This window comes from Chrysemys picta, chromosome 4 (genome assembly GCF_011386835.1).
Source record: "Chrysemys picta bellii isolate R12L10 chromosome 4, ASM1138683v2, whole genome shotgun sequence".
In the NCBI taxonomy this organism is placed as follows: domain Eukaryota; kingdom Metazoa; phylum Chordata; order Testudines; family Emydidae; genus Chrysemys; species Chrysemys picta.
The window spans coordinates 20603478-20620696 of record NC_088794.1 but is presented as its reverse complement, the minus strand read 5'-3'; the positions used below and the strand labels follow the sequence as shown (position 1 = coordinate 20620696).

The window sequence follows — 17219 nt, the reverse complement described above, 5'->3', positions numbered from 1 at the left end:
TTTTAAACCTCTTCTGAGTTTCAGCATTTATCCCAGCATGCAGGCCAGTTCCTGCTTCCATTGGTGCTCTTCAGATGGCCAAGTGGGTCTTTGACAAAGGGCTCTGAATTTCAGAGGTGTTGAGCACCTACCACTCCTTTGAGCCCATGTGCATATGAAAATATAAACAGAAAGGTAATTCTCCCCTCCCCTCAAACCTGCTCTCTCCTGGAGCACCCCACACACACCGGCTTGTGATCACACACGCAGAAAGAACATTATGTTTCAGAGGGGACGGAAGATTTCCCTTTTGTGACTAGAGACGTATAAGAAGTTGGCTAGTTCTTGGGGGCCAGCGTGAGAAAGCCCTGATGTCATATCCAATGCATAATCAAGGTACTAATTAAATCACCGTCCTTCCCTCCAACAGGACAGCTCAGCCAAGTAGAGGGGAGAGGAAGCTGGATGCACCCAATCAGGTTTGTAAGTGTGCTGCGCCCTGCAGCCCCTGTTCTGACACAGAGGGCCAGATCCCCAAGAGAACTCAGTCTGGCCCCTCCGTTTAGGTGCCTACAGCAGAGCGGAGCTGTCTGGAAGCTTGGTCCCAAAGCACTGTTGCACACAGCTGAGAGAGCAAGTAATGCAGTGCTTGTATGTGCTGGGAGCAGGTTTAGGGAGACGTAGTCTGGATTTGTGCAACCGCAAAGAACCCCAGGGCAGTAGTGGAGAGTAGCAGAGAGGGACCCAGTCATTCCAATGGGGTGGAGGTTTTGAGGCTTATGTAAATCCCTGGCCTTTCAATCTCTAAAGCCACAGGCCTCTGCTGTGTAAGCTAAAGCAGATCTCCTTTAGCTGGCAGATGTAATAGGTCTACCTTGTGGGTTCAGCTACTAGCTCAGGGGTGGGCAAACTTTTTGGCCTGAGGGCCGCATCGGGTTTCATAAATTGTATGGAGGGCCGGTTAGGGGAGGGGGTTGTGGCCCGGCCCCCACCTCCTATCTGCCCCCCTGTGGCCCCTACCCCATCCAACCACCCCTTCTCCCTGTCCCCTGACTGCCCCCGGAACCCCTGCCCCTGACTGCCCCCCCCCCCATCCAACCCCTCCTCTCATTCCTGATGCCCACCGGCTTGAGCTAGGCCATGCCGTTGCCACCGCACAGCTCAGAGACTGGGTCAGACCTGGCTCTGCAGCTGCGCTGCCCAGAGCATGGTGCCGGCAGAAGAGCAAGCGAGCTGAGGCTGCGGGGGAGGGGGAATAGCAGGGGAGGGGCTGGGGGCTTGGGGGCTGGGCAGGACGGTCCCGCGGGCTGTAGTTTGCCCACCTCTGTACTAGAGGACACCATCACACATTTGCTTCTTTGTACACAGAGCCAGTACATTACACAGTGAGTGCCAGTGTTCATGGCAACGTCTGTGACTATCTCCCTTGCTGAGCAGCATGTGAGCCGCAGGCTCCCTGTGTTTCTTCCTCCAATCTCTTGCAAACTAGGAGTGTTGCCCTTTGTTCCCCACAACGATCACACAACATGGCTTTCCCCTGTGCCTAAACACAAGGGCCAGCTACCCTGACACGAGCATGGAGAAATGGTGACTCCAGAGGGTGAGGTGCCGATGGGGAAGATGATGGGGAGCAGCAGGCTGACCGCACAGGAGAAAACCCGGTGTAATGTGGCTAAGGGGTGGGATGGCAGGGGGCCAAAGGGCAAGTGGAGGTATAGAGGGGAGATGCCCCATATCAGAGCAAGTACAAAGTGATGCTGGTATGAGGAGGAGAAACCCCTGGAGGACGTAAGTAGGGCCTGGGCCTTTTGGAAACCCTTGCACGGGGAGGGGGAAGGTATCGATTGCCCACCCAGAGTACTGTTCCTGGAGTACTGCATTGGAAGGATGCCAGCTCGGCCCAATCCCCTCTTTGCCCTTGCAGTTGATGCTCAGTGCAACCGTGGCTGATGCCCACGGGCAGTGCCCCTCTCAATTTCAGGAGCTCTTTTCTTCATCTTGCATCTCGTGTTTGCAGCACATGGTAGAGACGTCTCCCCAGCTGGGAAGCAGGGGCCTGATTCTGATCATACCCAGGTATAAATCAGGAGTAACCCCCCGGGGCCCCGTTCCTCTCTCACCCAGGTGTAAATCAGGAGTAACTCCATTTAGGTCAGGGGAGCTGCACTGGTGTCAAACTGGGGTGAGTAAGAGGAGACTCGGACCCGTTGTTTTCTGGGAGGCTGAGCGTGAGCTTTGCTTTGGATTAAATCTCTTTGCGGTCCCTTTGCTTAGACCAGGCCTGCACAACACGCGGCCCACTGTGCGGCCCATGGGCAAGCGGCGGGAGGCGGTTGCCGGGTTCACCCCCTGCCCCGGCCCTCACTTGGTATCTAGTTTCACTCACTACTGAGCTGGTCGGGATTTGATGTCAGAGGCAAAAGGCTCCATATCTCATTCCCATTCTCCAGCATGTCCCAGAACCAGAGAGATATGGTGTCTGCCTGCCATGAGCTGGGCAGGAGTGCAGCCTCACCGGTTTGATTCGGGAATGCGGAGATTGCTGCACAACTGGCAGGTCCACTCTTGTGACGCCGGCTTTGGGGATTCATGACGCCACACGTTCTTCCATTGCATTTCATTTCCTTTTATTTTAATGCCACCATTTTACAACTGAGCGAGATACAGGTATCTGAAAGGTGCCTCTTCAGGAGCCCGAAGTGCACCCCGACACAGATGGTGGGGGAAAGAGCGTTGACTGAAGAACTTGGCTAAATTCGAGGACATCTCCTTAATGCACCTCTCCCAAACCCACCGCTGGAGGTTCAGAGATGCCACCCTCCGACACATCTGCAACTAGAGGATAGCATGGCATGGAGGGGGGGGGGATCCTTTCCTCACCCCCAGCTTATTTAAACCCATTCACCTACTAGATACAATATTTAAAACTTTTAATATAAAGATAAGTTCATATTCTCGATCCTGAGAAACGTTTCATCTGTTTACGGAATTCTCACTGTAAACAAAGCACCATTGACACCTTGGGGGGGAGGGAGGGAAAAGGGGACAAGGGAGGAAGACAGCTGCTTGGGGTGGAAGGCACCTGGTCTCTTGAACTCTGCAGTTTAGGGCAACCCCACCATCCTGCCTGCCCCATGGACGGAGCCCTCGCGCCTGCTCTCCCCCCTCTGACACCAAGTGGAAACGGACATCCTTTAAAATCATTTTTAAAATGGGAATCATATCTTTCAAAACCAAAAAAGGTTAAGAAGGGGGTATTTCCTTTCCCCTCTACACAGACACACACAATTTGAATGTAACAAAAACAAACAAAAAAATCATATCTTCTACAAACGTTTCTCTCCCCTGAAAGGCTGACGAGAGGAAGAGCATAGCCCCTCTGCTCTTTGCGTGACCACCAGTGGCTCCTTCTCCCTCACATACCAGGTGTGGAGAAGTCTCAATAGAAATGGCATCGGTGCTCAATTCCAGCGTAATTCTTTAGCGGATTGGTCAGCAAGCCCCGCCCTCCCCAAAGGGGCAGATTGGCATTGCACAAGCCCCACCCCATTTGGTACAATGGGGCGGAGCTCCAAGTGACCAGCTCCTTCATGTGGAATCTCAAGTTCCAAGGAGCAATTTCCAGAAGTCACCTGAACGAGGGATAAAAATCATCTCCCGCTTCCAAGATTTGACTGCCTCTACTCCTAAGGCTTAGCCCAGCCCAGCCCCTCGCCTAGTCTCTGCTGCTGCTTCTCTCGTGGAAGCATTCAATCTAGTGAGCAGGGAAGGAGAGGGGAAAGAAAAACATGGACAGTGAAGTATAGTAAAAGTCGTGTTCCTGAATACCCAGCATCGCCACAAAGCCAGAGTAAAGGGCCATGGGGAGTGGGGAGGGAAGCACAGCTGGAATCAAAGTGAATACTGCTGGAGTTTTCGCAAGGGGCAGGGGAGATAATCAACCCTGACAGTCATTCCCCAGGAGCAGGGTTCACAGGCTTGCATGCCCTCTGGCGGGAATCCAGAACAGAAGGCTCTACACGTGTACAAATTATACAGCTCTCCTTTGGAAGCAAATTCTCTGAGATGGACAGAGGAGGCAGCTTGGATCCTAGCACACCACCTCCTAACCCAGAGACAAGGAGGGCTTAGCCACTGCTTGTGGCCTTTAGGTTCCCCCCACCCCCAGAAGTTCCTATGGATATTTACATTATTTTTAAACAAACTCCCTAGGGACAGTCCAATAAGAACCTTACTGATGAAGTATCCCTCCTCCCTCCCCACCCACAGGTCTCTTCTCATCAAAGCCTCATGTCCCATCTGGACACAAATTACTTTTCATTATTTTTTAAAAATAAAAATCTCAAAGAAAAACAAAGTGTCCCCAATATTCCCCCCTCCCTCATTGTTGCTCCCTTGACACAAGGTAAACTTAAAAAAAAAAAAAAAAAAAAATCTACTGCAGCCTTTTCAAGTCACAATAGGATTTCCTATTGCGATGTTGAGTTCCCAGTCTCTACAGGGAAAATGGAACAAAAAACCACCCCAAAAAACGAACACCTTCATCTGCAGAGAGAACGTGTCTCTAGCTCCCGCTTGCAGAAAACAAAATCCATCTGGATCCAGGATACAACTCCTGGGACTCGCATCCATTCCCACGGCCTAGCACTAGCACTGCAGGACTGGCGTGGTTCCAAACACACTGCCGCTCTCCTCACATGGTCCCTTGGCTCCTGGAGCCCAGCTCAAACCAGCCCATCTTCTCTTGGGTCAGGTCTAGGTCCCGGAGCTTAATGCAGACCTCCCCGAGAAGGATGTTCTCCCAGAAGCTCTCCTCACTCAGGACACTCAGGCGCAGTTCCCGCTGCTGAAGGTCTCCTTTGGGAATCCCGTCGTAGACGAGCTGCAAGACAGAGAATGGGGAAGGCCAATACCGGTCAGAACGCGGTACCTTGGCAGCCTGGAGAAGGAAGTTCTCTGTTACAGAATGGGGGATCCCTACTGCTGCCCCATTACTGTGCCTTAACCATGCTCTGGAGGGAGAGTGTAACTTAGCCTCCATGAGCCATTCAGTGCTTGGCCTCTCTGCTGAGAGGACCAGATAGGAGATGGGCCCTTTTCCCGGGAAACTGGTCTGACACACCAGCTCATTTGACAAGTTGCTGAACGTTCCTCAGTCAGCAGTGATTTTTGATCCCTACTGACCCAAGCAATCCAGCCAGTGCACTAGTAGTGGCAGGCAACTGGATTCCACCCCCGTCCTGGAAAGATGATAAAGATTCACTTAGCTGGCCCTAGATCTAACCTAACCCCATCACAGCTGAATGCTCTTTCCATGAGCATCAAAGGGAATCAGACGGTACCATTTCATTGTAAGTGGGGTTGCAGGTTTTCCGAGCCACTTTGGTTTTTCTCTTGGTGGTTTTCTGGGGGTCAGGCAAGAGATAGATCTTGACATAAGGGTCAGGGTCATTCCCGTCCTGGAGAGGCTGCTACAAGAGGGAGACACCAAACAAACCCCAGTCATTTCCACAGCACCAGGACACAGACAGAGCCTGCGCAGCGGCCACAGCTGCTGCTGGGACACAAGGCACCTACCAGGCCTCGGATGTGCATCACCATGATGAAGAGCTTGTTGTTCTTGTAAGAGATGGACAGCTTCACCTCCCCTCCCACCTTCCCGATGGGTCGAGACCACGTGGCATCTGGAAAGAGGCAAAGGACAGAGATAGTGTGCAGTGCCTACCAGCGCAGGGAGTGAGCGACAGAGGCCAGCATAGGCCAGAGACCAAGCAGCGACACAGCTGTGCAGCAGCAATGCTAAGCCACGTGCCAGCTTCTTAGGAAGAAGCATAAAAGAACTTTAATGGAATCCCCTGGCGTGGCTGTTTTTCCCTTAGGTAACCACTACTTCGACTCTCATTCTCCTGCTCCATCAAGGGGTCAGGAAGGAATCTACCACTGTGGTTTAGTACAGCACAATACAGGTACATTGTGTGGGTGTGTTACACCTTCCCTTTGACACGCCTGATATTAGCCTCCATACCAGACTAGATGGACCATATACAATGAATAGTGATACCTGTGGGCTTTGGAGCTGGATTGGTGCCTGCAGCCTTCTCATCCCGCGGGAGGGGGTGGAAGAACGTATACACAAGATCACACTGCAAGGCAAGAATAGCACAAGTCTGGCTTGTATCACACAGAGGTAACAGGCTCTCTTTTCTCCATCCGTAAGCATGTCCTGCACACTTCAAAGCAAGATACGTAACTCCACCATCAGTTATTAATATAGCACCTTCCATCCTCCAGAATCCCAAGCCAGAGGAACATCTCACCACTTAGATGGTGCGTCTGATCTTCAAAGAACTTTACAACCTGGAATTAAGTTAAGACTTACAACCCACCTGAGATCAAAGCTAGTGTTCCTGTTCCCATTTTACAGATGGGGAAACGGAGGCACAGAGAGATGTGACTTGCCCACTTCTCACTAACACAGTCTGGAAAAGGGCCCAGGAATCCTGTCCCTTAGTCACTTGCTGTACTCACTAGATAACACTCCCTCCTAGAACTTATCCATTAAGCCGTGTACGCTGGATCAACCTTCTCCACTGTGGACTGAGAGGCGCTGAGCGGAGAATCTTACCTCAGCCACCTCTGGGGCTGAGTGGATCAGATGCCAGATGTAGCCATTTAGCTCCTCTTTCCTCCTGTCAGCCATTGCCTCGCCGCGTGACCGGCCGATCACAAACCTACTGGGGAAACTGACCAGTTGTGTGTGTGTGCAGGAGAGAGAGAGAGAGAGAGAGAGAACAGTTAGCAAGTCTCCAATCCAGGGCAGCAGAATGCACTGCTGAAACAGTAATGCCCCTAAGTGACCTGCTCTTGCCAGAGGCAGCAAGTGTTGGTGTGAGGCACATCACCCCACAATGGTGCTGAGTTGATTGTTTCTCATCAACAAAATCTAGAGGACTTTCCAGGCCATTCTGGACACGTGCTGCCAGCAAAAACTGGTGGGCAGGGATGGGAGGGTCCTAAAGCCAAGGATAGCTGGATCCTGAGAGGTATCTCTCAGCTCCAAGAGAGTCAAGAAGGGCTCAGTCTGGGTGGATGCTGTCTGAAGCCAGGGAGAGCTGTAGTGGGCTGAGTCAAGTTACAGTGGTCAGGGGAAGTCAGGAAGCAGCATGGCGGGGGAAGGGGGGAACAATAGGGGTAGACTTGTCCTCGTGGGTGCTGCCTGGAGGCAGGTAAAGCAAGCCAGGGAGGCGCGTCCTCCCTCCCAGCATGCCCCAGCCCAGAGATGAACCAAGCCCCAAACCAGCTGCAGAGTAGTCAACCCCTTTTCTTCAGGGATGGGACAAGAAGCAGTGCTGAGGAAGAGAGCAGGGCTACCTGGGCAGGTGGGAGGAGGGGAAGATGAGGCGTAGCTTGTTGTGCAGCTCCTGGAACTCCTCAAAGGTACGCTGGACATAGGTGACCTCGCAGGGGCTCTCCCGCTGCACCTTCACGATGTACGTCTGCAAGACAGGGAGGCAGAGGCGGTTATCGCTTGCACGCCTGAGTCTAATCTAACTTACACCAGTACAGATCGGGAGTAGCCCACCTGACGTCCAGATTAGCTCAGAATCAGACCCACTATGCACGCACTGAAATGCAAGAAGTTTGGAAATCAGACGGAGGTTAAATTGTTTCTTTTGGCATCACTTCAGACCCAGTTAAAGGCTGGGGAAAGTTTTCAGGAACATGCGTCTGAAGGGAGGCAGACACTCAAGTCACCTTTGAAGGCGTCATGGAAGGGTAAGTGGAAAGCACTGGGTTCTAATCAAATCATACAGTGTGAGGGCAGCCATCCAATGACAGGTCCCACATTTCCCTTCCGCCAGAGAACAGGGTTTGCCCCCTCTAAACCACTAACTATTCCTAGCGAGGCCAGAATCAGGAAAACGCTGCAGCAGCCTTCATTTGGTTTGTGTCTCTGCCCCTGGGACTTCTCTGAATGGCAGTGGACTGGGCCTTCCTCCAAACCCACCCCCCAGCACAGAATCCCTCTCCCAGATCTCTCATCTCCCCCCGGCACAGGCCCGGCAGAAGCAGAGCTGCAGCGCTCACATAGCCTTTGTTGGGGTTGAAGACTTTCTCGTGGCGGCAAAGGAAGACGTCGCGGATCCGGCCGGATGTCTTGAGCGTGTGCACGCGGGGGGCGAAGGAAAGTACGGGGCGGGTGTCCGAGCCTGTGAACTTCATCTGTGCCAGGTTGTGGATGAAGAAGTTGAGCTTGGTGGCCACGCTGCCCAGGCTGGACTCGATCAACCTGCAATGAGGGAGGGCAGCGTCTCAGTGAGAGAGGGGGACTCCAAAAGGCAGCTGCCATTCATGACACTCCTGGCCCCTAAACTCTCCTGAGTGCACAAGGGCCCCTCAACCAGAGCTGCTGGGACACAAAGAGCCTGGCTCCTTTCCTAGGAGTGGGGTGTACAGCCACTGAAGGCCCTTCCGTCTCTCCCTGGTGACAGAGGGGCCCCCTCTTTCCCATCTGTCACCCAGCGCCAGCTGCATCCTTTTACCTGGTGAAATAGGTGGTGGCGTCGGCTTCGGAGTCCTGTGGCCGCAGGGCGTCGTAGACGTACTTGAGGTCCTCGAGGTTGGAGAGCTCCGGGATACCACAGGACAGCATCTGGGGAGCAGGGCAGCCAGGTCAGTGCCAGGAGCCCAGAGGTGGGGAAGGAGCAGGGAGAGGGAGATGGACTAGCCATTCCCGGGGCCTCTACAGTAAACATGGCCCAGGTGCGGGTCTAGATGGCCTGTCCAGCATCCCCACTGAAGACTCCTCCAGTGGAGAGGGACAAGGGCCCTCTCCCCATAACACACATCCATGCCCCATGAAATGTACTTAGCGAGCCCAGCCCAATGCTGGGTGTGTCTGCCTGGATCCGAGTCACCCACATGGGTGAGGACGGCCGGGTGAGCGCCGTATGATTAGGCAGTCAGCGCTGCACTTCAGACAGCCAGAGGGGTGCTTGCGGGACACTAAGCACATGCCTCCCCCCAAGGGTAGAGCACACTGCTTTCATAGTACTGTCAGATGGGACACAAGAGCCCAGAGTAGGGGGCAGAACCAGAGAGGCCAAGAGGCAGCTACAGACTCCGAGGGGGAGGGAATTTCCCACCACTGGGGGTGGGAGGCATCTCAAGGCCTGGGCGTGGAGGGTGGCCCGCTCTTTGGAGACCCAGCGAGAGCAAAGCCGCCCCGGTGCCTGGATCAGGGCAGCCCCCCCGTGTTCTCACCAGGCCCAGCAGGTTGAGGAAGAGGTGGGTGTGCTTGCGGATCAGGTTGTACGCCTGGCAGCAGAGATCCACAAAGTCATGGAAGCGGCTGGAGGGCTTGTCACCACCATTAATGACATAGGCCATGTCCGAGGTGAAGACGAACGGGGCCCGGTCCCTGCACCACAGAAAGAGACACACGTGCCCAAATCAGCACAGGGAGTGGAGCAGAGGGGTCGACCATGGGAAATGGAACAGACAGCCACTCCAGTCTGTCCTGCATCCATCACAACACACCCTGATCCAGCCTGGAACAGCCAGGCTCCCTGACAGCCGCACAGCAGCCCTTCCAAACCACTGTGCCCACAATACAAACTGTAGCCCTGTAGTCTCACAGAAACATGGCCATCCCCAGCACAACAGCTGCAGGGAGATGATGTTTGGTCAAGGAAGCCAGAACTAAGCTCTGCTCCAGCATGTAGTACAATGGGAGCGATCTCACCCCTCTGCCAGGCTCCTGTGGGTGACACCCACCTTTTGATGTTGCCAAACATCTGGGCATGGCCCAGGAACCTGCCGAAGTCGATGTGGAACATGTGGCCAGTGGTTTTGAGCATGATGTTATCGTTGTGCCGATCACAGATCCCCAGCACGTAGGTGGCCACGCAGCAGCCGGCGCATGAGTAGATGAAGTTCTCCACCGCCTGGGAGAGGGAGAAGGGGTTAGAGCAGGTGAGGGGGGAAGAGAGACTTCAAAAAGGAATTGAGAGGAAGGGGAGAGAGCATGGGAATGTTTAGTCCCGCACTCTCAGGAGCGAGCCTGGTCCGTGGGGTGGAGGGGGGCACTTAATGCTGCTCAGCTCCCCCACCCGCCTTCACCAGGAACTTGTTTTAAGTAACAAAGCATTAAATAAAAAAAAATTAAAAAAAATTAAAAAAAAAACAACCTTGCACTCTTGCTGTAGGTCCTACATATAAACAAATCTGTGGGTACAGAATCACAGGGCTGGAAGGGACCTCAAAAAGCCATCTAGTTCAGGCCCCTGCGCTGAGTCAGAACCAAGTATACCTAGACCATCCCTGACAGGTGGTTGTCCAGCTTGTCCTTAAATGCAGGCACAATCCAGGAGCACAGGTGCACCTGGCTGGCTTGGTTTATGCAAAAGGTCAAGATCAAGTTCACTTACTGAAGGTCCTAAACAAAGCTAAGCGTGTGGCTGAGCCAGGCTCAGGGTGCATCTGTTGGCTGTTGTTTATGTGGAGGGCTTACAAAAAGTTAAGCATATTGGTTGGGGCATTCGTTTGTGCATCATCTCAAGCTACAGAGGCTACTTGCCTTCCTTGGACCCCTGCTCCCTGCCCTATAGAGGGATTTGTATGGCCCCTTTCCATTCCAAAGTCACCCCGCTGCATCCCACTTCACTACCTTCTCGTACTCATCCTCCGTGGGGTTGTGCTTCTGCAGCCAGTCTGCCAGGGGACGATCCTTGAAGGAGCCCGTCACCCCATGCTCCACCTGGATCTTGCGCAGAGTCTCTGCATTGGGGATCATCTCCACCATGCCTGGAAGAGGAGGCAGCAGATACAGGGTCAGCACCCAGAATCGCCACTCGCTCGGTCCATTCAAACCCCTCCCCCTGCTCCCAGTGGCGCAGAGAGATCCCAGCCTGGGTCCCCAAGGTCTCAGCAGCCCCCTGAGAGGTCACCGTTCGGGGCCAGCCGTCACTGATTTGCATGCCTCAATTTGAGAGCCTGACTTGAGGCACCTTGGGCCTGATTTTCAGAAGGGCTGAATGTCTGCAGCTGCACTGACCAAAATCCACCTCTGAAAATCAGGCCGCAAGAGGCTTCCACAGCATCTCCCTCTGGTGGCAGAGATGTAAGGCAACTCCCATGGATAGGAAAGACTCTGGGAAGGCAGGACAGTCTTGGGCAAGGTACATCCCTATGGATTTAACTGGTGGGGAGAGATACAGGAGGCCAGAGGGTCCTGAGCCCTTATGTCAAAAATTTACCCCATTCACGAACTGGTACGTGGGCAAGAGCTCAAGTCTGGGATTATCCAATTCTTGCGGAAAGCCCAGGGTATATCTACCAGCTCCCGTGGCACAGTGGCAGTGAGAGTCCATCCCTGTGGTGCTCTAAGGGGGATGGGACGTTTAGCGCCTGCTCGGAGGTGCAGGGTCGTGAAGCCTCGCGGGAGGCCAAGGACCTTGGCTATGTCAGGTGGCTGCTCTGACAGCGGCTCAGTAGGTGATAGATGTGCAGGCACCGATGCCCCAGGACTCTGCAGAAGCCGGGTTTCTAGGTGCAGTTAAATGCCATCCAGTTAGCTCCGACTACTGAGGGGCAGCGAGCCGCCTGTGCCGCCGTCCTGCCTTGCGGGATGCCTCGGGGCACACCCAGTAACAGGTCCAGGGGGCAGAGCTACCATCTTCATCCCCTGCACCTGCTGACTGATATTAGCCTGTGCTGTGGTTCTCTGGCCACAGCTGCACAGCAGTCTTCAAGGGACGCCATTACAGCAGCCAATGGATGCCACCTCCAGAAAGCGCCGCTCGAAGCACCTGCCTCACCTTCCTCCAGAAAAGGGGGTTTGGGCTTAAACACGTGTCAGAGCCCGCATCCACACTGCAGCATAGACATACCCAAAGGGACAGTCGCTGGGTTCATGCGCTGTTCACCCTGGCTCAGCAGCCACTGAATTCCCTACAGCGTCTCCATGCCAAGAGCATCGCAGCCCCAGAGGAGCAGCAACACCCAAAGAGAACTCCTTGGAGGAAAGTGGGAGATCGTCACACCCGGCCTCCAACTTACCCCGGCCCCGGCCAGTGGAGAAGCAGCGAAAGATCACCATGCGCATGTCCAGCCCCTCCTGCACCCAGATCTTATTCATAATCCGGATCATCTGCAGCGTCAGCATGTCCTGCCGGAGGTCGTCTCCACACTGACAGTCACAGGAGGGAAGGCGCATGGTCACAACTGGGGCGTTTCCACGAAGCCAACAGTTCACGGTTCCCTCTCAGGGGTTCCCTCTCCCAGGGACGATCTCCTACACCCTCCCCACAAAGGCTTTTCTCAGATTTAAAGAGGGCACTGCCAGCGCTGCCCCTGCCCAGCACAGCCTTCACAAACCCCACAATTCATGATTGCAGGACGGGTCTCTTCCACAATGTGTCTGGGGCTAAAGGGGGGATCACTTTTGGGGGGGACAGATGCGATTCTGGGGGAGCCGAGTGAGTGGGAACATCATGGGAGAGGTGCCAACAGTCAGGTCTAGACTGTGGAATAGAGAAGGGGTGGAGGCCTCCTTACTTGGGACACTGAAAGCCGGACTGAGCACCAGCCCGGGGGAATAGATTGTAGGGAACGACACTGTCCATGGGCTACATGATCCAATTGGCTTTTTAAACCTTCGGCTTCTGTGGCAGGGATTTTGTGGGTGAAGAACTGGACTCAAGTGCCTTCTGTTGATGGCATCCAGAGGGCCTCCTGCCCCCCATCTTGCTATTTAGTGAGAGCATTTCTAGGGGAACTAGGGTTTGTCATGCGGCCACGGCTTGCGGTGGAGCTGGTTCCCATCACAGTTCAGAGACCTTTGCTCACATTTTGTTTGACAGGCACCTGGTCTCTCAGCTGCTGCAGAGACAGGAGCAGCCAGAGAGGGGGCAAGTGTCCTACTGGCTAATACTCTGCAATGAGCTCCTCCCCACTTTGAACCAGAAGCCTCAGCAATAGCGGTTTGATCAGAGGCGCAGGCAGAGCCAACCAGATAAGCAGCAGCAGCAGGGCTCACCTTAAAGATAACGCGGATGTTCTCCCCGAGGGCATCCACGTTCTGGAAGGAGAGCTTCAGGGGCACGGCGTTGGAGTTGAAATAGGAGCAGTCCTGCCGCCAGGGAGGGAAGGAGGAGACTGTCAGGAAGAACCAGAACTACCCGGGGATATGAACACTGCTGCAGGCCTGAGCATCCTAGGGTTATGATCTCAGTCTGCCAGGGGACACAGGCCCCTCTGGTCAATTCCCTGTCAGTAGGACAGCAGCAGCAATCAACCTGCCCCCTGCAGGGATCACCAGCTCTGGGCCCTGGCTATTTGGGATGCATAGAGCCACCAGGCCCAACCCTCGGGCCAGGGGATTTGTGCACTAGCCAGTCACCCCACTTCTCTCTGCCTAGCTCACGCAAGGCCCTTGGAAGCATTTGACTCATGTCCCCAAACCCACGCTGAGGTTCAGCTAGACAGGCACTGCAGCTCGGGGGAGGCAGAGAGCTGGATGCATCGCATCAAGGCGGGTGCGGGTGGGTGCATGGGGATGGGGTGCAGATCAGGAGCCGATCTGGAGTGTTGGGGCAGGTGGAGAGGAGACACAGGGCTGGGGGTCAGGAGCACATGGGTCCAAGGTACACAGGCCGAGTACGGGTGCTCTTTGCGGGGCAGGTAGATTAGGGGGAATCGAATGGATGGACGATGCAAAAGGTCTCCTCATTAGAATCCATCGTCTTGGCATTCTGTGCCCCTGGGGGAATTAGCCCTACTACAGCAGGTGGACCAGCAGCTCGGGTCCCGATTCCCTTCTCGCCCCGGCTCAGTCACTCACCCTGGGCACGATCCCCTTCACCAGCAGGCTGGGGCTAAGCGGCAGGCGGCAGGAGCCGTTGGCACTGAAGAACTGTTTCACATGGACCAGCCCGTCTCGGAGAATGGCCTGCCGGAGACGTGGGTCACAGCCTCGCATGCACATCCCCACCCACAGCCCTGCCAGCAACCCACTCCAGCACCAACGCCCCCGGAGGGATCGACTGGCTGAGGGGGAGCTGCAGCTCTGCAATCCCTTCCCAACGGCAGCTTCTCGCTCTCCAGCTGCAGTGCATGCCTGGGAACCCTGCCTTGCTCAGTGACCCCTGAAGGAACAGCACTAGGCAGGCCTGCCCGGTCACCCTCAGCCGGAGGGAAGTGCCTGTGACCTCAAGCAATTATGGGGAGGAGGTTGGGGGAGCCTCGGCACATGTGTGGGGTGTGGAAGGCCCCTCAACGGGGGATGGGAGTTGGAGGAGAAGGGGGAACAACGCTCCTATCCCACGGCCCTTCAGCAACTCGTGAAGTGCAGCCAGCACTCCTTCGTGGCTCCCAACACCGCCTCCGACTGGGCGAGGCGGTAACTGGAGCAGCTGGGCGGTCCCCTGACAGCCAGCACTCTTGGCCTGCTCCCTGCAGACAGAGGAGTGCTGTCCGTAACCAAAGCGAGCAGCCCCTTGAGCTTTGTAGTTTCAGTCTGACTCCCCTGCCCCACATGCCCCTCCCAGAGGTACAGGCTAAGCACCAACCTGTCGTGAGGACGGAGCGGCCTCCCGAACCTGCTGGGCCAGCTTGGCCAGGGTGTTGACCAGGCAGCACTGCCGGTCGAACTCCTCTCGCAGGCCTTTGCCACAGCAGCAGAGCAGGGCCGCCAGCAGGTACTGGTAGCGGATGCTGAACTGGGAGTCCTTGAGTCCGTCCTTCAGCAGCCTGGGGGAGGAGGGCAGCATGGAGAGGTCAGGACAAGGGGCTCCAACCCCTCTCATTCCTACTGTCCCCAGTGCAGGAACTCCAGGGTGGGGAGCTAGGGCTTGTACCTCACAGGCTAAGAGGGGGACAAGTCATGGCTGGTGATGTTAAATGGTGGGATGCCCACTCCCCAGGCACCCCCCATCACTTGGGCAGGCCCCAGCTGAGCACAGACCCCTCCCAAAGGCTGCAGCACCCACACCAACATTACCAGAAGAAGTAGTGGGTGATTCTCAGGTCACAGATGGCTCGCTTCATAAGGAACCGCACCAGGGGGCTGTCCAGGTAGCACTCATACTTCAGGGCCTGGGAGGAGAGAAGCAAGGACATTTCTCCATCAGCAGGCAGGACAGATGGACGGGCCTGGCTCTAACCATAGGCCAGGCTGTGCACGTTGGTCTGAATGACTCAGTGACTCACCTGCACCAGCTGCGGCAGGTAATCCAGCAGCTCTGCGTCTGACATGGAGTCGATCCAGTGTACGGCTGTCCTCCTCACCTCCTGATCTGGGAACCTACAGCCACAAGCCACGCATCACTGGGAGGAGGTCACAGCAGGCTCTCTCCAGAGGAACCCAGCCCACCTGCCTGCAGACGAGACCACCGGGGTCCCTGCAGAGAGTCTGCTGCTGCCATCACAGCCTCTCATGGGCGCATTGTGGAAGTACTGGGGAAAGCACAGCTGCAGCCTCCCAGGCAAACCACATCATCCCCCTGGGAATGCCACAAAACATGGGAACGGAGATGTCTGTCCTGTCTCCAGAAAGTCTCCTGGTCCCCTTATCAATCCTTTTTATTTTCTGGGAGGATTCCTGTTGGATCAGTTCCCCCAGCTCCCCTACTGTGCTCACTACCAGGCAGTGGGTCATGGCTGCAATATTAAAGGGAATACTAGTAGGCAATAGCCAGTCTGTGTCCACCTCCCCCATGCCCAACCTGTGAGTGAAGATTCTAAACCCACGTCCCACATATGCCCAGCCTGTGCCCTCATCCCCACAAGCCCCGTTTCTCCCCCTCCCCTCCCAGCACAGTTTTAGGATTGTTTGGCGTTCAGATGTTCATAGGATTTGGATGCATCTTAATGCGGCGACGGGCTGAGAGGCAGAAGCCACAGCCCCCAGTGAGTGGCTGGGGCGACGAAAAGGAGCGGTCTCTGCCCACCGCACGTCCACCCCCTAGGATGGACTCCCCAGGCAGTGGCTTACGTTGCATGCAAGAGCCCGAGGGCATCCTGGTGGTTCATGTAAGTCCATTGCTTCAGCAGGGCGTAGATATCAGGCAGGCAGGCCCACTCCCAGCTGGGGGCACTGGTGAGCAGCAGAGGCAGCGATCCAGGCTGCTCATGGCAGTAATAGCGCTTCTCCCACAGTCTCTTCCGGTCGGCGTCCGTCAGCCTAGGGCAGCAAAGGGCACAAGACACAGACCTCAGTCCCCTGGGAGGGCAGTGCGTTTCCATCCCTGCTGTACGTACAGGGGCCCTGAGGCCCGGGGTGGGGGAGTGACTTGCCCAGGGTCAAAGAGCCCTGAAGACAGGGCTTGACACTGGTGTTACTGGGAGCAGAGTCTGGCTCTAGGAATCTCAGGAGCTGGACAAGAAATAAAAGGGTCATTGCTCTGAGTGGCCACAAGAGAGCAGGAAAGTCAACCCTCGGACACCCAGTTTGGCTCCCGTTACTAGGACTGGGTAGGGCTGCCTAAGAGAAGACCTGAAGCTTGTCGCTGTCACCAACGGAAACTGGTCCTATAAAAGATATTACCTCACCCATCTCGTCTCTCTACTATCCTGGGACCAATGCGATGTAGTGGCTTATGAATCAATCCCGTTTTCTGAGGAAGGAAGCTGGATCCAGGGCCGGCTCTAGGCACCAGCAAAACAAGCAGGTGCTTGGGGCAGCACATTTGCAGGGGGCGGCATTCTGGCCATCCTTTTTTTTTTTTAAACTCACTTCCTCCCCTCTCGCAACGCTGCAGAAGCGGAGAACCCATGGGGTTCCCAGAGCTGTAGTTCCTTGCCTAGCTCCCTGCCTATAGAGCCAGCCCTGGAGCAGGGAAAGAACTACATTTCCCAGCAATCCCTTGGCAACTATCAACAGGAAAGGGAGGGGGAGAGAGTGAGGTAGCTGAGCCATGCTGCAGCTTGCTGTGAATGGAGAGCTGGCTGCTAGAACGGGGTGGCACTGTGAGTGGGGGACAAGTGTGCCCAGCCCAAGGAGTAGGCGGCTTTGCCCCAGATATCCCCTTCAGAAGACTTCCCCAGACTGGATTAGGGATACTGGTGTGACCTCACCTTGCAGCCCCCAAAGAAGGAATTGGGTGGACTAAAGGGACAGTGCCCCTCTCTATCTGAAGCCTAGCAAGGGAAGTACGTGGATCCCACTAGAGACTTTAAAATGAAAAGTAAGGGAGGGGAGGCTCTGCTAGAGGACCTGGCCAGCTTTAGATACAGTACCA

The 17219-nt window shown here is 55.2% G+C and overlaps 1 protein-coding gene across 5 annotated transcripts in view; it reads right to left on the bottom strand.

Annotated features, from left to right (window-relative positions):
• Positions 1–2589: 2589 nt before the first annotated feature.
• PIK3C2B (phosphatidylinositol-4-phosphate 3-kinase catalytic subunit type 2 beta) overlaps positions 2590–17219 on the bottom strand; it is an 85529-nt gene continuing 70899 nt past the window's right edge. For all 5 annotated transcript variants that reach the window (XM_065591532.1, XM_008172673.3, XM_042849024.2 and 2 more), the window contains 18 exons: positions 15974–16162; positions 15190–15283; positions 14981–15075; positions 14550–14730; positions 13823–13930; positions 13019–13111; positions 12040–12169; positions 10649–10785; positions 9757–9926; positions 9244–9400; positions 8523–8632; positions 8068–8269; positions 7351–7475; positions 6605–6722; positions 6041–6122; positions 5557–5663; positions 5322–5450; positions 2590–4861 (listed from right to left, as the gene is read on the bottom strand). In XM_065591532.1, the coding sequence (XP_065447604.1) occupies positions 4673–4861; positions 5322–5450; positions 5557–5663; positions 6041–6122; positions 6605–6722; positions 7351–7475; positions 8068–8269; positions 8523–8632; positions 9244–9400; positions 9757–9926; positions 10649–10785; positions 12040–12169; positions 13019–13111; positions 13823–13930; positions 14550–14730; positions 14981–15075; positions 15190–15283; positions 15974–16162 (2416 nt within the window). In that variant the 3' untranslated portion in view covers positions 2590–4672. The remainder of the gene's footprint in view (positions 4862–5321; positions 5451–5556; positions 5664–6040; positions 6123–6604; positions 6723–7350; positions 7476–8067; positions 8270–8522; positions 8633–9243; positions 9401–9756; positions 9927–10648; positions 10786–12039; positions 12170–13018; positions 13112–13822; positions 13931–14549; positions 14731–14980; positions 15076–15189; positions 15284–15973; positions 16163–17219) is intronic.